At 65.3% G+C, this 22,625-nt stretch overlaps 1 protein-coding gene across 1 annotated transcript; it reads right to left on the reverse strand.

Annotated features, from left to right (window-relative positions):
- Positions 1-1,325: 1,325 nt before the first annotated feature.
- On the reverse strand, positions 1,326-22,502 carry HS1BP3 (HCLS1 binding protein 3). The gene is made up of 7 exons (XM_055123029.1): positions 22,404-22,502; positions 18,474-18,639; positions 15,408-15,615; positions 12,374-12,596; positions 5,137-5,306; positions 4,036-4,171; positions 1,326-2,713 (listed from the first exon to the last, which is right to left on the reverse strand). Exons 1-7 carry the CDS (start codon positions 22,433-22,435, stop codon positions 2,461-2,463), a joined length of 1,188 nt encoding a protein of 395 aa, XP_054979004.1. The 5' UTR covers positions 22,436-22,502; the 3' UTR covers positions 1,326-2,460.
- Positions 22,503-22,625: the final 123 nt, after the last annotated feature.

Raw genomic sequence — 22,625 nt, forward strand, 5'->3', positions numbered from 1 at the left:
GGCCCTGAGGTGTCTGGGAGGCCACAGGGGTATGTCCAGGGGCCAGGAGGCCATGGAGGGCTGCGGGAGGGAGGGGAGGTCACCATGCTGGAAGCCAGGCCCGAGAGAGACGTCATTCTCATGAGGGTCCCTAAGCACAACAGCGAAAGGCGTGTCATATCTCTGGGGACCAGGCCGCCCCTTGGTCACCCAAGCGAAGACCACCACGTCCCACGTGGCATGTCCTGCTCCCCTCTCAAAGGTCCCATGGTCAGTGCTGGGCTGAGTCCAGGCCGCCCTAATCTGATGCCCAGACCAAGGACTGCCCAGGGGTGCCCAGACGACTCCTGGTCAGGCCCCAGGAATGCCAGCGTGTCGCTCCTTCCGCTGTGAGGAGCTCCAGGAAGGCACAGGCCGCCCGGGGGAGGCAGCGCCACGCACAGCCTTGAATGGACACTGGGTCGTCACAGACGCCGTCAGGCAGGGTCAGAATGAAGGGGACTCTGGGGCACTGACCGGCCTTCTTGCCCGAGAGGCCATCTGGACCCAGAGACGCTGTGGGAAACGGCCTGACGCTGCGGCCACTGGAGAAATCCCTCCTGAACCAATCAGCCACACGCAGGTGAGCCACCTGTCGGGGGAGCCACGTGAGGGGCAGCCACGAGTCGGAGGATCCACACGTGGGATGAGCCACACGTCAGAGATCCACATGTGGAGTGAGCCACGAGTCGGGGATCCACACGTGGGGTGAGCCATGCACCGGGGATCCACGCGTGGGTGAGCCACAAGTCAGATCATGCGTGGGGTGAGCCAGGAGTCAAGGGTCCACACATGGGGTGAGCCACGCGCAGGGTGAGCTATGCGCAGGGTGAGCTATGCGTGGGGTGGGCCCCGGGTGGGGTCGGCTCAGCTCAGGCTCCGGGACCTGGTTTTCTCTCTGCACAGGACGCCAGCGGCGGAGGGTTCCGTGCTGTGAGTCGGGCTGAGGTCTGCACGGGCCGCCAGCAGCCGGGACAGGGAGGAGGCACGGAGGAGACCAGTCAGGGGGTCTGACCTTTCAGTGGTCAGTCCCTGCTAACCCTTCCGGGGGACAGGAGCCCCGGAGAGGGCAGGGGTCTTTCTCCACACAGTCCCCGGCTGCTGCCCCCGGCCCCTGCCTCAGTCTACCCTGAGGATCCTTCCCATGAGCCTCGCCCACTCCTATCAAGCAGCAGCCTGGGGGAGGGGGGCGGCGCTGGACAGACCCTGGGGGTCTCAGCGCCCCCCCGCCCCTGCGCATGCGTGATTGTAAGAACATTTCCCCTCGGTGGGCCCAGGCGGGGAACAGAGTCCAACAGGGACTGGCATGTGGTGTGGACACGGCTTTATTGGGAGACAGACGCTCACTGACCGGCCTGGGGCTCACGGACCTGTCCAGCCCGGCCCCCCGCCTTGCGCAGTTCCCAGCGGGGGTGGGGAGTGAACCCCCCGGGGCTCCCTCCCAGCCTGCACCCTCGGCTCCCGAGTCACACAGGGCGGGCCTGGGGTGCAGAGGGGTTAGGGAGCTGCCCCCTCTTCCCTCCCGCCCTCTCCCCAGGCAGGCTCCCCTGTGGTCAGCAGGGGAGGGCATCCCCCCACGGAGAGAAGCGGGGCTGCACCGTCAGCTCAGAGTCCTGGGGAGGGGCGGGGGTGGCGAGCAGGGGAGCTCAGCTCTTCCTCGCCCCTTCAGGGGCTACTTCCGCGGCCCTGGAGGCCCCGGACAGTCCCTGGGAGGGCCCTGGAGAGACGCCAGGCCCCCGGCACTACCAGCTCAGGGAGACTCTCAGGGGTTGACCGTGGGCCCTGAGCTGGGAGGGGCCTGGGGTGCGAGTCCCAAAGACACCCCTCCGGGTCCCTCTGTCCACACCGCAGGGCGAAGGACAGGGGTGGCTGCGGCTGGGAAGGCAGAGGGCAGATGCTTGAAAAGACATTCTCGGTGTCACTGAACACAGTCACCGGCTGAGGGTTTCCTGAGCATGGCACCACCCAGACCAGCCGGCACACGGGGGCTGGGTGTGACATCTAAGGCGCGGGCGCGGGCTGGCACAGGTGGCTGTCCCCAGGGCAGGCCCGGATAGAGCACAGCATCAGCCACCACTGGCCAGGCCCCCCCCCCCCCCCCCCCGCAGAATAACACGGGGACAGCATCTGGCCTCGGGTCACTGGGGCAAGAGGGACGCCTGGTCCCCAGGCCCGCAGAGCTTGGTGGGGGGGGGGTCCCCACAAGCGTCGGTTCAGAGCTGGCCCTATATCGGAGGCACAAGGTGGCCATGGCGTGGCCTTTCCCTGGGAACGCAGGAGGAGGACTGGGGTTCCTGGGACCCCTGCCCCGACCCCCTCCACATACTGATGGGGGAGGCCGTCAGGGTCACGAGGGCGGCCTTGGCCGCGCCCCCGGCCCCCCGTCGTGGGCCCGAGGGGGGACCCCCTCCAGTGCCCAGACCCGAGAGGCTCCCAGCAGGGTCAGAAGAGGCTGGGGGCGGCCTGGCCGGGCGCCTCTTGCTCGCGGATGTACCGCAGGATGTCCATCTCGTCCATGGCCTGGGCCTGCTGCTGCAGCGGCGGCCGCGGCTCTGGCTCCGTGGTGGCCCGCCGGCCCGGTTTGGGGGGAATCGCCGGCTTGCTGGGGAGCACTGGCTTAGGGGCCACTGGCGGCCGGGGCCGAGGCGGGGGCTCAGCGCCCAGCTTCAGGATCTGGTCCAAGTCCTCTTCGACCCTGGGGGGCGGAGGGAGAAGCCCTGAGCCAGGAGTCGGCACCTTGCACTGTCCTGCAGGGGACCCCTCCTGGGACAGTCCCCGGGAGGGGGGGGTGGCTGAGGGGGCCCTTCCCCAGCGGCCTCCCCTGAGTGACCCCGTGCCCTGGCTCCCTGCCCCCCACCTCCGGAAGGAGCTACAGGGCCTCCAGATACGGGGCTCACGGCAACCCCTCCTCCGCGCCGGGCACTCGGCGCCCCTAGAGGGTCTGACGGTGGAGGCAGCGCTCCCCTCTAGAGCACGCTCAAGCAGGAATAAACGGGGGGCAGGGTCTGCCCACCCTGGGGTGTGTCTCCACCCGGCAGGGGCAGGCAGGCTCTGCTCCCAGAAGCCTGTGCGGGGGAAGGGGGCGTGGTCTCCTTTCCGCTGCTCCGCGTGGTCCAGGCCCAGGCAGGGGTCATGTGGGGATGCTTCTGGGGCTCTAGGAGCGGAGGAGGGGCTGTCTGGGAGCTGCAACTAGAACAGCCCAGGCGCCCAGGCACCCAGGCCGGGCAGTCCAGCAGGACGGTGGGGGTGGGGGTGGGGGGTCTGGATATCTGCCTCGGAGGGCAACACTCTCCGCACCCCGACTCTGCTCTGCAGGCCGTGGGCTCAGAATGCAACACGCCGAGAGGCACCCCCTGTCCTGCCTCACGGGGGGTGCCACGTCCTGAAGACAACAGAGGCTTGGGGGGCACACACCTGCACCCCAGGAAAGAGCGGGACCCCCTCCTCCCCCACCGAGTGCCTGCAGGTGGGTGGGGCCGGGTGGAGGTGGGGGCTGGTCCCACCTCCAGCTGCCCTACCGTGGGGAGGAAAGACCTCACAGGGATGAGGACACAGGGCCACCCCCACCCCACCCGGGAGGGGCCTGGCACACGTCCTGTGCCCCATCTCGGGAACTGCTCTCCCCTCTTCCTCCCCCACGGGACACCTGTGGAGGGGACGCTGCTGACCCTGGCCATGCCCCCGCCTGCACTTGGCACCATCCTGGTGACCTGCCAACAGGACAGTCTTAATTTGCTCCCCAGCCCCGCCTGGGTTGTTGCACGGCCCCCAGCAGAGATTTCCCGGCGCCTTCTTTAGAGCCACGATTCTCCCAGAGTGTATCAGGACGTTCCCCGGGGCCTGCCGAGCTGGCCTGGGCTCCTGTCCCTGCCCCCGCCCTCCATCCCGGCCTCCCTCACCCACCCGCCTCTGCCTCCCGCCCCCCCTCCCCACCTGTAGGCCCTGCTGTGGAGGGGCAGGAGGCTCAGAGCCCCCTGGCTCCCCTGTCACTCTCAGGTCCTCACGGGACAGACATACCTGAACAGCTCCTCCGAGGTCTCTCTGGGGCCCAGGCGGGACGCGAACCCTCCAGTCTCCCGGGCGGCGGGCAGCAGCAAGGGGTCCCCCAGGGGCACGGCCCCGCCGAGGTCCGGATCCTCAAACAGCTTCAGGGCTGCGGAGAAGGCGGTCGCAGAGCGGTCACAGGAAGCACGGGCCCCCCTCAGCGCCAGGGACACAGCCACAGAACACAGAGGCCGGGGGAGGTGGGGTGGGGGGGCAGGAGGAGGGCGAGGAGCAGGGCCTTCGGGCACAAGAGTCTCCCACCCCCCTCCGCTGGGTCTACTTCTGGTTTCCAGTCCTGGGGCCTCTGAGCTCTGGGGAGGAGACAGTTTCCTCTAGCATCCGGCCAGATCCTGGGCACTGGACCCCAGTTTCCAGCAGCTCCTCAGGGGGCTGACCAGTGGCCAGGGGCTCTCTCTGGTGGCCACACACTTGTGGCTGAGCTTAGTCCCGCGGGGGTGCCTGTCCCTCACTCTGTCCCTGCAGCCCGGGGCGTCTCTCCTGCCCCAGGTGTTGTGTCCACAGCCCGGGTGCTGTGTCCAGTTCCCCGTCCTTGTTCAGAGGGTGCTGTCGTGGAGAAGGCGGGGGGCAGTGGGAGTGTGTCCACACACGGCCGTGTCGTGGGGCCCAGAGGCCCAAGGGGGCCCGGATGAAGAGGGGAGAGACGGGCAGAGCCAGGCCAGAGGCTACTTGCTCTCACGTGTCCAGCTCTGCCCAGGCCCCTCTGCTGGGGTCCACGTGGCCACCACCAACCTTTAGCTCCATCAGGAGCACCATGGAGCTGGGGGGGGGTGTGGGTGCACCCCTTCGGCCAAGGCCCTGGACACTGAGGTCAGGGAGCCCCTGGACACCCGTTCCCGTCAATTCTGATCTGGGCATCACCGACTCGGCAGGGCCCTTCTGGGGGATGACCAGAAACACGCCCCCCAGCCCAGGGTTGGAGGAACGGGGCACCCGCGCCCTGAGACGAGATTTCTGACCCGGAAGCCACCAGCCAGGACGAGGGGCGGGGCCCGGGGTGGCCACTGAGGCCAGCGGTCACCGAGGAGCCCCGTGGGTGACGGGGCCTCCACTCACGGTCCAGGCCGCGTGCCTTCTCCGGGGGCCGCCGCTGGGGGGCGCGCTCCCCCCCAGGGCCGAACAGCTCCTCCTCGGGGTCCTCCTCCTCGTCGAAGATGGTGAGTCGGGGCAAGGGCTTGGGCTGGGGCTGCGGCGCCGGCTCTCGGGGCTTCTTGGGCTTCTTGGTGCTGCAGAGTCGCAGGGAAGGGGCGGTCAGGGTCTGCCGGGGGGGGCAGGGGGACCCCCCCAGCAAGCCCCCCTCAGAAACATTCCCAGGCCCTGCACAAGGAGGTGGGGAGAGGCAGCCCCGTGGCAGGGGGCCAGCACCACCCTCCTGCCTGCCCCCCAGCGGGCTCCCTGGCTCTCTCGTGTCATGAGGTCACAGGTCAGGGACCTGCTCCCCTTCCGGCCTGCCCAGGGCCAGGGACACTTCCCAGCCAAATGTCTGAGGCCAGGACTGGGGCAGAGGGAAGCAGCCCAGCTCCAGGATCCCCCTTCCCTTGAGCAGAGAAGAAGCACCCATCAGGGAGACAGGAGCAAAGACCGCCTCTTTCAGGCAGCCCCTCCGGACTCCGCCTCCCCTGGCTGTCACCGCAGGGTCTCTTTTGAGGCATCTTCGCTCTCTGGCCTGCCCTGGGCCTCCACTTTTGGGGCTGCGTAGGGGTATGGGGGGGGTGGGCTGAGGAGGCGGCTGGCCTCCCCCTGGTCCACGGGAACATTCCCAGAGCTGCCGTGGTGATATGCACTCGGCCCTGGAGGAAAAGAAAGGGGCCTGGCCCAGGGTTACTAAGGCAACGCGGACCTGATGCGGGATGCCTGAATGAGTCATCTCACGGACCCTGCAAACAACAGGACTCTGGCTTTTGTACCAGAGCTGGGATTTCCGGAGTGCCAGGATTTTCTGACGGGCAGGCAGTTCCATGGACCTGAGGTCACCTTCTGAGCTCATGTGGACAACTATGTAGCCAAACGGTGCCCAGAAGCTGGTCCCAGCGTGGACCATGGGACAGATGAGGCTGCAGCAGATAAAAATAGAGGCTGGGCAGCCCTGGGTGTGGGAGGGCAAGGACCTCGGTCTGGATGGGGACATGGGCAGGAAAGGGGGAGCTGCAGGCCCCCAGCTGAGGAGCGAAAGCTATGAAGACCCGTGGCCTGTCTGCAGGAAGTCGGAGCACCAACATCCCTCTGAGCCAAGCCCCTGCAGGATTCTGGCCAGAGGATGCAACGGAGGTTCAGGGAGGCTGAGGGTCTATGCAAAGGTACACGGCAGCCTGGGAGGGGAGATGGAGGGAGCACTAGAACGAGGGCAGTCAGGCTCCTGGGCTTCTGCTCTTGCCCCTCAAGATGCCAGGAGCAGGAAGGAAAAAGGTGAGCAGGAGCCAGAGATGTGACCCTGGTTCTCTGGGAGGTGGCGATTCACCTCGAAGGCAGAACCGGAGAGAAGGAGCCGCGAGGTCCACTGTGTGTCCCCCCCCACCAGCCGGGTGTGCACCAGCTGGTCTCCCTGGCTCCTGGCAGAGTGTCAGCTCCCCGGCCTCCCCCAGGCCCGGGGAACAGGGGCTGAAACCCTGTCCTCAGAAAGCGCTTCTCAGAAACTTCAGCCACCCCGTGCATGGATGGACAGATCCATGGATGGATGGGTCGATAAATGAATGGGTGGATGGGTGGAGAGGTGAATGAATGGGTGGGTGAGTAGATAGATGAACAAATGGATAGGTTGGTGGGAGAATGCATGGATGGATGGATGGATGGATGAGTAGATGAATGGATGGATGAATTAATGGGTAGGTGGGTGGATGGATGGATGGATGAGTGGATGGATGAATTAATGGGTGGGTGGGTGGATGAACGTATGGATGGTTTAATGGGTGGGTGGTGGATGGATGAATGGATGGATGAATTAATGGGTAGGTGGGTGGATGGATGCATGGATGAAATGATGGGAACATGGATGAATGGATTTATGGATGGATAGATGGATGGATGGATGGATGGATGGATGGATGGATGGATGGGTAAGTGGATGGGTGGGTGGACGAATGGATGGATAGGAAGAGGGGGGGAAAAAGAGTGGTTCCCAGCACCACTCTGAGAGAGGTCCAATTCAGAAAGCCCCTCCTCCCCACCCCTCCTCCAGAGTTCTCTCAGCCACCCTGGCAGGAACAAGCCCTCAGCTCCAGTGCTCACACAACCCTGCACCCATGAAGCACCTCCTGTGAACAGCAGCCATGCTGGATGAGGGGGCAGAGAGAACCAGGACACCCCACAGCCCAGAGTCACAGCCCACCATGACCCCGCAGCAGTGATTCCTGAGAGCTAGGAGCACCGGAGAAGGAGCCAGTATAGCCCCAAGGCTTCCCAGAGAACTCAACAGAGAGGTGGGCACCTTGGGGGCAGGGAGGCCAAGGAAGGAAGAGAGTCTCAGGCAGAGCAACCAAGAGACCCTCACTCTGTGACTCAGGTATGAGAGGGGCCCTGGGGGACTCCGGGTGATGAGGACCCCCTGAACAGGGGCTGAGCTGAGAGGGGAACTGGACCACTGATGGACACCAGGGCCCGAGGAGAAACAATCAGGGCCAGGCTGAATGGCTTTGGCATGGGGGGAAGCCCTGCGTGACAGACCAGGGGGTCAGGGAGTCCCTGGGGAGGCACAAGTGCTCAAGAATGACCTCCCCAATGGCCCCGAGGGCTGCGGACCTGCAGCAGACAGAGCACGGTCAGGCGCTGCCCACCTGGGCTTCCTCCGCCCCCTGCCCCCCTCCACCTGCTTCTCAGCTCGCTCAATTAGGGCCGGGGTGGAGCCCCCTTGGCTGGCAGAGACGAGGGGACCCTGTGGCCCCTACCCCGAAGACGAGCCCATATGTTCAGACACTTGTCACCAGCACAGGCCGAGTAACTGGCTCGAGGGGGACAGAGGGGAAGGGACAGGTTTCCTGAGGCGGCCAGTGCCCCGGACAGGGCAGGCACGTTCCCGCACAGACAGACGCCAGCCTCCCGCCGCATGAGCCTGACAGGAGACAGATGTCCCGGCGGGCCACCTCTGCTGGTGGGCGCGGCGCCTGGGAGGGGATGGGCAGACAGGGCGGCTTCACGACAGGTCGGAGCCAGGGGAAACCTCGTCCCCAGCAGGTGCCCGGGCCCTGGGAACAGATCAGGACCTGAGCATCCTGCCTGGAGTCCCAGAAGGATCACCTCAACAGAAACCAGTGGAATCTTCTGGAAGCTGGGCACACGGATGGCGTGACCGAGCGGTTCCGGCAGAGCCAGGGCGGCGCTCGGCCCAGCGCTGAGCCCCGTCCTCTCGATGGCGCGCCTGCCACAGCGCCTGCCTTGCAAAAGTGCGCCCTGCGGTTTCCAGTCATCAATTCTGCTTTGTCTCCCTCCCCAGCTAGGGACGTTTTCAGCATCTCCGAAAAAAACGGGCGAACTGAGGGAATTCCTTTCGGGACAAGGCTGCCTGTGGCACGTCAGGCTGTGAGGGGCTTCCAGACGGAGCCGGTCATGATGGGGAGCTGGTCATGATGGGGAGACGGGGGGAGCCATGGGGTGCTGTGGGCAGGCTTGCCACAAAGAGCCCCGAGGCCGGGCTGGAGCACAGCGGGGAGGGCGTTTACCCTGCCTGAGCCAGGTTTGATTCTCGGCATCCCGTATGGTCCCCTGAGCATCGCCAGGATGGATTCCTGCGTGCAGAGCCGGGGGCACTCTCTGAGCACCACCAGGTGTGGCCCAACAAAATTAAAATTAAAGTGATTAAGCAAAGAGCCCTGTGGCAAGGCAACAGGCTGAAGGGTGGGGGGGGGGGGAGTAGGGCCGGCCTGAGGAAGTTGGGGGTGTGGGCTGGCCCATTCCCCTTGCACCAGAGTGGGGGTGCAAGGCAACTTGGGTCTGGAGTTTCCCTTTAGGGGTGCAGGAAGGGGACCTGGTATGCATCCGGCCACCTTGAAGCAGAAATTGCTTCCCAGCTCTTGCCACCCAGGATAGGCCCAGTCAAGTGGCTTCAGTTGGGGCCCCAGAGGCCCTGGGGGACACACAGCATCGCTCTGGCCCCTCGGTCCCACCCAGGCTGTGAGTCTCAGGCCCCTGGGAGGGACCAGGACCTCCAGGATACCCGCCCTGCTCAGCGTCTCCTCTGCACAGGGTAAATGCTGCTCAGCACCCACAGTTACCATGGCACCCGTACCCACCCTGGCACCCGCACCCACCCTGGCACCCACACCCACCACCGCCACAGGATCCACACCCACCCCGGCACCCATCGTCACGACGGTGAAGCCTCCCTTGCAGGGCACAGCCTGGCACCTGCAGAAGCTTCCAAACTCAGTGCCCGCAGCAGCCGGCACCCGGGGGAAATTCACCCCAAAGCCAGGCCCGGCAGGGTGGCTCTCAGCCTCTGCTCCAGCTCAGAAGAGGGGGCCCGACTCGTCTGTGAGATCTGGAAAGACCCAGCCCAGGGCTGAACCTGGACATCGGCCACCAAACCGGGCTGGGCCACCAATCTGGCCACATCCGTGAGTATCCGGGCAGAAATGCTCCTTCCGACCGCCTTCTCCCTCTCTGCGCACATATCGTCGGGACAGACAACTAGAAAGCTTTGCAGCACCCCGGGGGGCTCTGGGGGCCTCCCCCCACCCTCCTCTTCCTCCCAGCAGAAGTTGAACATTCAAGAACTGTGTGCCCAGGCCCCGGCGGCTGCTGGGGTGGGGGCAGCGCTGCGGGGTCCGCGGGCTGGGCGCGCACAGACGCCCCCTCCCTGAGTGCTCACGATGTAGTCATAGGTCTTGCCCCCTAATAAGAACCAGGTTTAAAAGACAAAGAAAAGCTGGGCAAGCCGCTCGGCTGCTTTGTGCCCGGGCGACCACACGCGCTGCCTGCCTGGCCGCGGAGCAACAGCGGCCCCCGGCGGCCGCAGCCGGAAGTGCATGAGTCTGGAGCCGGCGTGGAAGGGGCGCCCCAGGAAATGGGCACACCCTACCTGCAAAGTGCCTCTAAGCAGATGGGGGTGGGGGGAGCGGGGAGGCTACTTGGAAAGTGCAGCCCAGGGGTGACCCAGCCCCCACCTTTCGGGCCCTGAACCCCACTTTCAGGTCCGGCCCTGAGGGGGTGAAGGAGGGAAACCCACGCCCATACTCAGCTTTTCCTGGTGGGAAAGTTTCCCCTAGGAGGGAATGGGGAGCAGCTGCAGGACCCAGAACACCAGTGCCCCCTCCCAGAACATTGCAGCGCTCAGGGGTGCTGGGGCAATCGGTGCCTTCCAGCGCTCCTACGGAATTGTTTATTATTATTATTATTATTATTATTATTATTACTTGTTTGTTTTAGGGCCACGCCCTAAAGGGCTACTCCTGGCCCGTACTCCAGCCACAAAAACCTGGATCGGAGGGTAAGGCAAGGAAGCACCTTAAGCTTGTACCCCGGGACTCTCTCTTTCATTTCTATTCCACACCCCCCGCCACCCTCAACCCCAAGGAAAATACCGTCTGGGAGGATAAGGGGGGGCGGGGGCGGGGTGCAACTAGAATGAGTGGGATAACACACACATGCTAATCTGCTCCCAGCTCCCAAGTTCCCGGAAAGAGTGGATGTCTTTTTTTTTGTGGGGGGGGAAGGGTTCATACCCAGTGATGCTCAGGGGTTACTCCTGGCTCTGCACGTAGGAATTACTCCTGGTGGTGCCTAGGGGGACCATATAGGATGCTGGGAATTGAACCCGGGTTGGCCGGCCGCCTGCAAGGCAAACACTGTCCCTGCCGGGCTGTTGCTCCAGCTCAAGAGTGGATGTCTTCCCAGACGGAGGAACCAGCGCCGAGGACCATGTGGAGCGTCTAGAGGGATGAGGGCCATACGGCCAGCCGGCACCTTCGCCACACTGAGGGGTCCTGCTCACTGACCCAGAGGCTGAAGCTAATGGTGGGAGTGGGGGGAGCGGGGCGACATTTCCAGGGATGCACGGTGAATGCTGGAGGCAGGGATGGGACCTGGGGGGCTGTGTCCACCCAGAACGGGTTTCGGACCCCAGCACCCTGACCGACCACCACCACTGGCACCCGCAGGCCTGTTTCATGGGCCTCTGAAGCGCGCCTGCAGCCCGCAGCGTCGCCAGATGCGCCGAGCGTGGGCAGCGCCAGGAAACCTCGCCACCTGCATGGTACTTTTTATTTATTTATTTTTTTGGTTTTTCTTTGGTTTATTTTTTTGTTTGCTTTTTGGGTCACACTTAGTGATGCACAGGGGTTGCTCCTGGCTCAGCGCTCAGGACCTACTCCTGGCATTGCCTGGGGGACCCTCTGGGATGCCGGGGATCGAACCCGAAACGGCTGCATGCAAGGCAAATATCCTCCCTGCTGTACTATGGCTCCAGCCCCCTCCCTTGGTCTATACATATACACGGGTTGGGGCCCAAGAGAGGCTGCAGCCCCGGGTGCAAGAACGCTGCTTTTTGCCTGTCTCTCCCCCCTGCCCCCCCCACCCCAGCAGCTGGCTCGCCTCCGCAGGGGGCCTTTACTTTCCATCTGCCTTTAACCGCCTCTGAGCCCGGGATCAATGCCTGGGATCAACCTGGGAGCACAGGGCTGGGAGGCTCCTTGGGGCAGGAACACTGGCCACTCGGCGCGGTCAGCTGAGCGACTAGTTCCAGCCCCGCTGGGCCTGGAGGGACAAGCTCCCCCCAGCAGAGCTCTGGGCCGGCAGCAGCGAGAGCCCTGGAGGCTGTGCCTGAGCCTGGGCGGGGGTCTCGGGGCAGGAGGTCTGATGGATGCCCCTCCCTCAGGGGGGCCCCTGCACTAAGCAGGGGGTCATGAGGAGCCCCTTCTGGAGGCGGTCAGAGGCTGTGGAGGGACGGGACGAGAAGGTGACAGGAATAATCACCGTCCAGGAGGGGGACACTGGAGCCAGCTGCCTCCCCCGGAGTGTATGAGGGTGCGTGCGCGTGCAGGCGGGTGTACAGCCCCAGGGACCCCCGGCTCCCCCTGCCTCCTGGCACTAGACCTGGGGCGCTCTCAACACCCGCCCCGGCTCAGGGTGCCACGTGGCCTGGGCACCATCACAGGGGCCAGTGTGAGCTGGACGCCGTGCCCAGGCCTGGGCTTCCGGCAGCCCAGAGAGCTGAGCCGACAGGACTCCTAGTGGAGGGCCGGGGCGCCCCGTGTCATGGTGGGGGCGGGGAGACCTTGGAGGGTCCCCAAGATGCGGGCAGGCCACATGGGCGAGGATCCCGGTTTCCTCAGACAAGATGGGCCCCTGGGAAGGGCACACCTACCGCATGATGCCCAGTGGGTCCAACACCTCCTCCTCCTCCTCCTCCTCCTCCTCCTGCTGCTGCGCCTTCCCTGCACGGCTGCTGCCGGGGGGCTCCTCCTCATCCCCGGGGTCCTGCTGCTGGAAGAAGTCCAAGGCCTCCGCGTCCTCCCCGGCCTGGCCGTCGGCATCCAGCTCGGGGCCGTCCCTGGCGCCGGGGTCCACAGCGCCTGGAGCTCTGGTGCCTGTGGGGGGAGATGGGCGAGGGACTGAGGAATCCCGTCGGGCAGCAGCGGGTCCACGCGGGAGCTTCCGGGTGACGCAACAGCTCTGGGTCTCAGGGGTCTCGGGGTGCCTGTCCTATGTCTGCCGCCTGTGCCAGAGGGGCCAGCCAGCAACACAGACACACGTTGGTGACCCAGCCACCTGCTCTGGGGCTGGGCAACTGGCTGCAAGAGACCAGAAGAGTCTAGAAGAGTCCGGAAGAGTCTGGAAGAATCTAGAAGGCTCCATCAGGGCTTCCCGGCTGGGAGTGCAAGTAGAGAGAGGGAAGGCAAGTCTCCAGAAGCTTCCATGCCAGCCTGCCCTCCCTTACAAGCAGCCTGCAGCAGACTGAGACTGGAACCCTGGTCCTCCCCGCCGAGGACTGAGGCGTGGGTTTGGCCTCCTCTCTCTCCAAAACGTGCACAGGGCCGTGGTCTGTCTGGAGCGGGGTGCGGCGGGGGGGGGGGGGGGGGGGGGGAGGCTGACAGTGCTCCCCTGTGCACATGGTTGAAGTGGCCACTCTGGGAAAGTCCGCCTGCAGGGAAAGAGCTGGACGCTCCGGCCAGTGGGGCAGGGGTGCGTGCCGATTTGGGGCACAGCCTGTGTGCTGTGTCACTCGCTGCGACAGGCAGATTCAAGCCACGAGGGTCAGACAGCGTCGGGTGACATGTTTAAAACAGACGAATGAGGGGCCGGAGCGTTAGTACAGCGGGGAGGGCATCTGCCTTGCATGTGGCCAATCCGGGCTCAATACCTGGCATCCCATATGGTCTCCTGAGCACCGCCAGGAGTAATTCCTGAGTGCAGAGCCAGGAGTAACCCCTGAGCATCACTGGGTGTGACCCCAAAATAAAAATAAAATAAAATAAAATAGATGAATGTGAAAACGTCCTCCAAAAGCGCCTGTTCCTCGAATCTCAGGCACTAAACATGATTCAATGAGCATTTTATCGTGGATTCATTTAAATATTGCACACACACCCCTGCCCCCTGGTACTGCCATGTTACACATGAAGAAACTGAGGCACAGAGAAGTCACACCAGCCTCTCTGCCCTTCCCCCTGGCAGGGCTGGAGCCCCCACCCCAATCTGCACAGGATAGGGTCATCCTGCAGGGACCAAGCAGGCAGCAGCGGTGTCTGGGGCCGGGGGGCGGGGGGGGGCGGCCGTGCAGAAGGAGGTGAGGCAGGCTGCCCCCTGCCCAGCACCCCGCTTCTGCTCCTAGTCCCTGATCCTCACTGGAAGCCACCAGTCTCCGCTGTCACTCTGCTGCTGGAGAAACGCCCACCTGTCTGGCCAAGGAGGCGTGCCCCCGGGGAGGGGAAAGAGCGGGAGAGGGACCCAGAGTGGGGCCTGGAGCTCCCCGGGCCTGGCCCAGTGTCTGAGCTCAGCGGGGTGCAGGGTGGGGCTGCCACGCCAGCACCCCCAGCGCCGTGCACACTTGGGCCCTGGTCAGGCCTTGTGCCTCACACCCACGGCAGCCAGGACACTGCCCAACTGAGGCAACTGACCAGAGGTGGCTGGACATTGTGGACTCGGGCGGGGCCTGGATTCAGAGGTCAGGGGTGCGGGGGGTAGTGGGGCAGCCGGGTGAAATCAGCACAGGCTGTGCCTCAGTTGGCGGTGCGGGCTGAGGTGGGGCCTTCCCAGGGGCCGGGCTCCAGGCTGGCCATGGGCAGAGCTTGGGTGACGGCAGCCCCTGGCCTGGCCTGGCTGGTGAGGGCTTGAGGCAGAGGCGTGGGGGGAGGGCATGCGTGTGTGTGTGTGTGTGTGTGTGTGTGTGTGTGTGTGTGTGTGGCGGTGAGTGGGGGACAGGGGGGTGTTTACGTGCCCTCAGGGGGCCACCGGCCAGGACGGGTGTGGGTGGAGCCAGGGCAGTGAATGTCCTGGGTGAGGCCCAGACACCACTGGCAGTCCAGGGGCCTGGCCTGAGGGGGGCGGCCACTACTGGCCATTCTCCTCAGCAGCCACCTCGCTGGGGGCGGGGCTGGGCACTCACAGATGGCAGAGGGGGAAGACCCAGATACTGTGGATTGGTCTCTCAGCCCTGTCCACGAGCACAGCAGAGACCAGGTCCCAGGGAGCAGCCGTGGACTGAACCGCAACTGGCTGGGGCAGGGGGGCCTCAGGGAGTAGAGGGGAGCAGAGGGGAGCGAGGGGAGGGGAGGGGAGCGGAGGGTCACAGAGGGGCGTGGAGGGGAGCATAGGAGTGTGGAGAAGAGTGAAGGGGAGTGGAGGGTCGCAGAGAAGGGTCATGGCGGGGTATGGAGGGTCGTGGGGGTTGCGGAGGGGTGCAAAAGGGAGGGGAGGGGAGAGAAGGAGCAGGGAGGGGCACGGAAGGGAGCAGAGGGGAGTGTGGAGGGGAGCAGAGGGGAGGGGAGAGGAGCCAAGGGAAGTGGAGGGGAGCAGAGGGGGACAGAGGGGCGGGCAGGGGAATAGAAGGGAGCAGAGGGGCGGGCAGAGGAACAGAGGGGAGGGGAGAGGAGCAGAGGGAAGTGGGAGGGGAGCAGAGGGGAACAGAGGGGCGGACAGGGGAGTAGAAGGGAGCAGAGGGGTGGCCAGGGGAACAGGGGAGGAGAGAGGAGCAGAGGGAAGTGGAGGGGAGCAGAAGGAAGTGGAGGGGAGCAGAGGGAAGGGAAGAAGAGCAGAGGGGCGGGCAGGGGAGCAGAGGGGAGGGGAGAGGAGCAGAGAGGAGCAGAAGGACGGGCAGGGGAGCAGGGGGAGCTGAGGGGCAGGGAGGGGTGGGGCGGGGAGGGGAGAGGAGGAGCAGGGGGAGCAAGGCACCCCAGTACCTAGGAACTCCAGCAGCTCGGGGCTGGCCGCCAGCTGGGCGTCCCTGGCCACGCAGCCCAGGATGTCGTGGAAGGCTGCCCTCCTTTCCCGGATGTCCGCCTCGCCCACGAACAGCACCTTCCGGGGCAGCGCGGGCAGGCTGGCGCCCGGGTAGCGGCTGCTCAGTCTCTGGTACAAGTCCTCGATCTCGCTGTACTTCTTGGAGACCTGGAAGGAGAGGCGAGATCTCCTGAGCGTGGGGCGGGCGCCAGACAGCTGAGGGGTGGCCTGCTCCCTGCCCAGGTCCCCGGGGATGCTGCAGCTGTGGAGGATTCTGGGAGCCTGACACAGTCCCCTGGCCACCATCTCCCTTCCGGGACCCCCAGTGCACGAGGGGACTGTTAGGTCACCTTCCTCAGCTTGAGCTTCTAGACCATCTCCCGGGGGGGATGGGGAGTGCCCATGGGGGCTCAGAAAGTGGTTTCTCTGCTCCCCCAGGCCTGCAGCGGTCAGCTCCTGGGAAGGGAAGGACGGGGGACAGTGGGGAGGGAGGGGGCGGGGACCAGGGCCGGCAGGTGTAGGCGGGCGCCCTCTGCTGGCCCACTGCAACCTGCAGGCCAGTCCCACAGACCCACCAGTCCTGGGGTTCTGGAGTCAGCCATGGGGGGCTTTTAATCAGGGGTCCCGCCCCACCCAGGGACACACATTCATCTATGCTCCAAAGCAAGGGTTTATCAGCAATGAGAAGAACGTTGCAAAGAACGTTAGGTGGTGGCATGGGGACCCCTCCCCTGGGGCCCTGGGGTCCCCCACGCAGCATAGACATCACCAGCACAGCTCAAGGGGTGTCCGTGGGGGACCTGCACTGCCTGCAGTGGGGGTGTGCGATCAGACCCCCCCTCCCAGAGGCTGGCGTGGTGCCACGGCTAGCATGGAAATTTACATTCCTCACAGGATCACAGCTGGAGCGATAGCACAGTGGGTAGGGCATTTGCCTTGCATGCGGCTGACCTGGGTTTAATTCCTCAGCCCCTCTCGGGGGCCCTGGCAAGCTACCGAGAGTATCGCGCCCTCACGCCCTCACGGCAGAGCCTGGCAAGCTACCCGTGGTGTATTCGATATGCCAAAAACAGTAACAGTAGGTCTCACAATGAGAGACGTTACTGGTGCCCGCTCGAGCAAATCAACGAGCACCGGGATGACAGTGACAGTGACAGGATCACAGATACGTCCCCGCAAGGAGCAGAGTGTTAAGGGCTCATGTTTGCTCCCAGCTAAGACACGACCCTCCAGGGAGGTTCCCGGCGCCGGCTGCACCCCCAGATCTCAAGGGCAGCAAGCGCATTCCCCACTGGTCTCACGGCCGCTGTGTCCGAGTCGCACCTGCATGAGCCCGTGGCTGCCCCCCTACAGCTCGTGGGGTCACAGGTCTCGAAGTCAAGGGCCTGGTGGCATGTATCCTCACAGACCGACGGGGCAGGCAGGTGGGAGGCCCCCAAGGGCCCCCCAAAGGCAGCTGTCTGTCATGACCAGGGCCCAGCCCGCAGACACCCCATCTTCTGCGCCTGGTGGTCAAAGGCTGGAGCCAGTCAGGGACCGGGCTGTGCGCGTCTTACAGTGACCCCCCCGAAACAGAAGCCGTTTTTGGTTTGTTCCGACCACGCTGGGCGGTGCTTGGGGCTTAGCTCCTGGCTCTGTGCTCAGGGGTCACTCCTGGCGGGGCTTGGGGGACCAGGGGGGTGTCAGGATGCATCTCAGGATGGCTGTGGGCAAGGCAAATGCCTGAGTGTGGTACTGGGGCTCTCGCCCCGCAACCACACTCTGAGCTGCTCCCTCAGACCCACTGATGCGCCCGGGGAAGGGCGTGCACCGCTGCTTCAGATGCTAGCAGCCCCCCAGAGGGGCACAGGGACTAGGAAGGGCGGCGCCCCTGTTCGAGACTGCGGGTCGGGTCCGGGATCTGGACCCTTCCGGACATTGCTACTCCTCAGGTGCTGGTACTCTGTCTCTGTCTCTCTGTCTCTCTGTCTCTCTCTCACACACACACACTCCCACCCACACACATAGACACACATACAAACACAAAGACACACATACACCCACCCCCACACACATACACAGACACACAGACACACAGACACCCTCCACACACAAACACCTACCCCCACCCCACTCCACAAAATTCCCCTACACCCCTTCCCCACCCCCACCCCCTCCCCCTGCCCTTCCCCCCACCTACACACACATAAACACCCCCCCACACACACACCTTTCCCACCCACCATCCCTTTCGTTCCTGTCCCTCTGTCCCTGCACTGTCACTGGCCCTGCCCACTGCTGGCCCAGGGTCTCCTCAGCCCTGCACCCCACAGCAGATCCTGCAAACCCACGCCCTCGCCCTCGGCGGCCAGCCCCCGTCCAGGCTCCAGTCTCCAAGGAGGCGGGGCCAGCGGGCGCAGCCACCCTCCCGGGTCCCCTCTCAGCTGCACCCCGCAGGGCCCCTCATGTGGGCCCCGGGAAACAGCAGGGCCCAGCACAGAGCAAGTCCGGCTTGGAGGAGAGCTGGACCCTCGCCAGCCGGCGAGACCCCGCCCCCCCCCCTTCATGCCCAGCTGCTTCCTGCTGCCCTCCCACCCCCAGCCTGGAAAGTGGGACCAGGCCACTCCCCCATCCCAACTCCTCTTCCACCCGGGGAGTTTCCTGTACACCCAGAGAATCCCGCCCCCCCCCCCCTGCCTACCTGCCCTGCCTCCCGCTGGGCCCCTCCCGCTTCATCCAGGGGGACACTGAGGGCCTGGTTCCCCACTGGCACCCACATTTCTGCCACTGCACTCCCCTTCCTCCCTGCCTGGGCACTCTTACCGCCTCTTCCAAGAAGACCTCCAGGACCATTTCCTGAGGATCGGTGAGGGGCGCAGCACATCTCTGTCTCTCTAGAACTTGGTCACCCTGCCTCCCCCCGCCCCCCCACCCCCGGCTATGAGCCTCTGACCACGCATAGCCACCCGTCCCCTGGCTGTGCGCTGACCCCCAGGCCGCAGCCACCCGCTGTGTCCAGCCCCTCCTGCACTGCTCCCCCAGCTCACCAGGAACTGGACGACGTCCTCGGGCCTGTGCTTGGCCGACTTGAATGCGGCCAGCCGGGTGACCACCAGCACCTGGTACTCCACGTGGCCCGACATCATGTCCCCGCGCACCTCCTGGTGCTGGGGCACAGACAGGTCGAGGCCAGTGTGGCTGTTCCGGACCTGCCTGCAAGGGAAGGGGACACGGTTGTCAGCGCGGGACAGGGGCACTGCTCGGCCGGCCACTTGCACATCCCCCCAGCCCGACAAGCCCCGCTCCCCCGGGCCCAGGGCTGCAGAGCTCTTGCTGGACGTGGGGCGCTCGCTGTGGGCGCTGCACCCAGGGCAGGACGGGCCCGGGCCGAGGGGTACCGCAAGGGGCGCGGCAGCAAACCTCCCGGGCCCTCAGCCCTCGGGCTGGAGCACCAGGGGCCGCCGGGAGGAGGCAAGCAAGGGGCAGCCCTGGCCCTGCCTGGCATCTCACACCAACCCGGCCCCGGACCCCCACACGCCGCAGGCCCACCGGGCGGTCTCTTGGGACAGACCCCATGCTCGTCTCTGAGGGGTCCCTGCAGTGCCAGCATCACCCGGAAACGGGCTGAACAGGCAGGTGGAGGCTGGCTGGTGAGAAGCCGCCTCACCTTGGCCCAGTGCCGGAGCAGCCCTCCCCCACGAGGCGCACCTTTGCCTCAGGCCCCCCAGAGGCAGAGCCGGCAGAAGACAGTGGGCAGGCGCTGGCCTTGCAGTGGCCGACCTGGGTGCAACCCCCATGTTTGCACCCCCCACTCCCTGAAACACCATCAGGAGTGAGCCTGAGGCAGGAGTGAGCCCCCTGCAGCACAGAGCAGGCCTGGGCTTCACAGGCCTCACGTCCAGGCTCTAGGGCTCAGCTCCCCTCCCTCCCTCCCCAGCTGTCCACCTGACACCGTCACCCCAGCTGTCTGCCTGACACTGTCACCCCAGCTGTCCGCCTGACAGCATCACTACAGCTCTCCGCCTGACACCATCATCTCAGCTGTCTATCCTACACCATCACTACAGCTGTCTGCCTGACACCATCACCCAACTGTCTGCCTGACATACGTGGTCACTACAGCTGTCTACCTGGCACCATTACCCCAGTTGTCTGCCTGACACCACACCAAACTGTCTGCCTGACACCATCACCCAACTGTGCCTGATACCATCACCCCAGCTCTCTGCCTGACACCATCATCTCAGCTGTCTGTCTGACACCATCACCCAACTGTCTGCCTGCCTGACATGGTCACTACAGCTGTCCACCTAGCACCATTACCCCAACTGTCTGCCTGACACCATCACCCAACTGTCTGCCTGACACCATCACCCAACTGTTTGCCTGACACGGTCACTACAGCTGTCTGTCCGGCACCATCACCCCAGCTATCCACCTGACACCATCACTTCAGCTGTCTGCCGGACACCATCACCCAACTGACTGCCTGACACCATCACCCAACTGACTGCCTGACACCATCACCCAACTGTTTGCCTGACACGGTCACTACAGCTGTCCGTCCGGCACCATCACCCCAGCTATCCACCTGACACCATCACCTCAGCTGTCTGCCGGACACCATCACCCCATCTGTCGGCCTGACACCATCACCCCAAGTGTCTGCTTGACACTATCACCCAGCTGTCTGCCTGGAACCATTACCCAACCGTCTGCCTGATTTGGCCACTACAGCTGTCCACCTGACACCGTCACCCCAGCTGTCCCTCTGACACCATCACTACAGTTGTCTACCTGTGGGCAACCAGGAGCTCCGCCAACTCCCCCGCGTTTAGACCGGGCACCCTCACATCCTCTTAAACACAGGAAACCGAGCCCCGCTCGCCACCCTCGGGCAGAGTCCAGCACCCACCCCTCTCCCGCGGAGGCCACCAACAGTTCTCCCGGGGCCGTGCGGGAGCCCTGAGGGGTCTCTTCCTGGGCCCTGGTCACTGCAGCCAAGGAAACTTCGTGAAGCCCAGGCACATGCACCGGCCTGTGGGGGGTCAGGAAGGCTGGCCAGGAAGTCCCACTCCCCACAAACCGCTCTTTAGAGTCTGGGCCGACTCGACCCACACCCCCTCCATTCTCCCCGCTCACCCCCCACCCCACCCCCTACCCCACCCCCCTCCCCGCCCCCCACATCATGGCTGGGGCGTGGGCTCCCTACCGCCTCATTCTCAAGACTCCTCCAGCTGCCTCCCTTGTCCCTCCTCTTGGGACACCATCGGGGTATCCATGCCTCCTTCAGAGAGCACCCCAGAACACCCCAGACATGGCCCCGAAAGCAGCCCCCTCCTGAAGTGACTTCCTGCTGCCATTTCCTTTTTTCTTTTTTTTGTTTTTTGGGTCACACCCAGCGATGCACAGGGGTTACTCCTGGCTCTGCACTCAGGAATCACTCCTGGCGGTACTCAGGGGACCATATGAGATGCTGGGAATTAAACCCGGGTCGGTTGCGTGCAAGGCAAACGCCCTACCCACTGTGCTCCAGCCCCATGCTGCCGTTTCCTTTGCCCTCTGGCCATCCTGGGCAGATGGAAGGTTTCCCTTGACTTACTGTCCTCGGTTCCCCTAAGCTGCCCCCCCTCCACCACCCCACTGTGGAAATCCCAAAACCTGAGGAGTTAGGTCAGGACCACAGAAAGTGGGGGCACAGGTGGTGAGGAGACGGGCAGGTTGGCTGGAAATGTGCCCCATGGCTTGGTGGCCCGGGGGCGGGGGCTGCTGGGGAGGAGGTGGCTGGCGAGGGGGTGTCTGGGGGTGACTGAGTGGGTGGGGCATATGAGGGTGTCTGGGGAGGTGGGAGTGGCTGGGAAGAGGGTGGTGGGGTGGGGGATTCTGGACTTGACCCTCACTCAGGCGCTTTGGCACAGCGGCTGGTCAGGACAGGAGGGAGTGCCCGTCTCCTGGCTGTGGGTCCAGCACCCCCTGACTGAGTACCGGGTTGGGTGGGGCAGGGATAGAGCAGCCCCCCCCCCCCCCCCCCCGCCCCTCGTCCCTCCATCTGTCTGGAAGAGGGTCACCTGCTGGCCCTGCTCAGACCCGGCTCCTCCTCAATCTCCCGGTTGCAGGAAAGGAAACAGACTCCGCCAAAGGCGAGGCCGAGGGCAGCAGCAGGCGGGGAGGCAGCGTGGTCAGCGCGGCCCACTGACCCGAGGCAAACAGGCCCGCGGGGTCCAGGAGCCCAGGACTTCGGGACCGCCCAGGTGGGTGGCAGCAGCTGCACCCGGGCACTGAGCCACTTCCCGGGGATAAAAAGCCGGGGGCGGGGGCAGTGGTCAGGGCGGGCAGGCAAAGCCGAGCGCGTCCCCTCGGGGGTCTGGCTGGCCCGGGCTCCTCCCCGCCCGGCTCAGGGCGGGTCCCACACGTTTCTCTAACAGGACATTCCCACCCTGCGCCTCCTCGGAGGGTCCCCATCGGAGGGGCCTGGCCCCGAGCCCCCTCCTGGAGCCGCGGCCCCCTCTTCCCTCCTCCGCCGCGGGGGCGTCCGAGCCCTCCCGAGCAGCCGCGGCCCGGGTCGCCCCCGCTGTGTGGCCCTGACAACTGAACTTTGGATCCCCGCGGTCCGGGCGCAGCGGCAGGTGGAATGGGTTTCCCCCGCCCCCCAGCGCGGGTCCCGGGGGGCGCTGGCACGCAGGGAGCGTGTCAAAGCGGCTCCCCAAAAACCTGGATTTCCACCCGGAGGAAACGATCGGGGCGGGGCAATGGAGAGGGGCGGCCCCCGCGGGAACCCACCGGGCCTGGGGTAGCCCCGCGCGGCTCCTCAGTCCCAGGACGCCCACCTCTCGGGCAGGGAGCTGGAGGGGGCGAGCCCCCGAGCTCGGGGGAGGAGGGCGCCCCGAGATCGCAGCGCGCGCGTCCCCACCCACTCCCAGCCCCCGGACTCCCCGTCGGCGCGGCGACGGCGCGCGGGGCGCCCAGGTGGGGCTCACCTGGAGGTGACGAGCACCGTGGGGGGCTGCATGACGGCCAGAGCTCGGGGAGGGGCGCGCGGTCACGGGACTCGCGGGCGCCGGCGTCACCGTGTCCCCGCCCCGCGCGCACGGCCCGCCCCGCCCCGGGTCCGCCCCGGGTCCGCCCTCTAGTGGCCACCAGCCTGGGCCTGGGAGAGACTTTGGACCCGGTAGAGCGAGCGCTGGGCTGGGAGCCGATCC

The sequence above is a fragment of the Sorex araneus genome, chromosome X (assembly GCF_027595985.1).
Source record: "Sorex araneus isolate mSorAra2 chromosome X, mSorAra2.pri, whole genome shotgun sequence".
Classification (NCBI taxonomy): domain Eukaryota; kingdom Metazoa; phylum Chordata; class Mammalia; order Eulipotyphla; family Soricidae; genus Sorex; species Sorex araneus.

Coding starts and splice junctions, on each gene's coding strand:
- HS1BP3 (XM_055123029.1), bottom strand. CDS start 22,435: ATGCAGCCCCCCACGGTGCTCGTCACCTCCAG. Junction 5,307..12,373: donor GACCCACTGGGCATCATGCG/GTAGGTGTGCCC, acceptor GCGACTCTGCAG/CACCAAGAAGCCCAAGAAGC. Junction 4,172..5,136: donor GAAGGCACGCGGCCTGGACC/GTGAGTGGAGGC, acceptor CCTTCTCCGCAG/CCCTGAAGCTGTTTGAGGAT.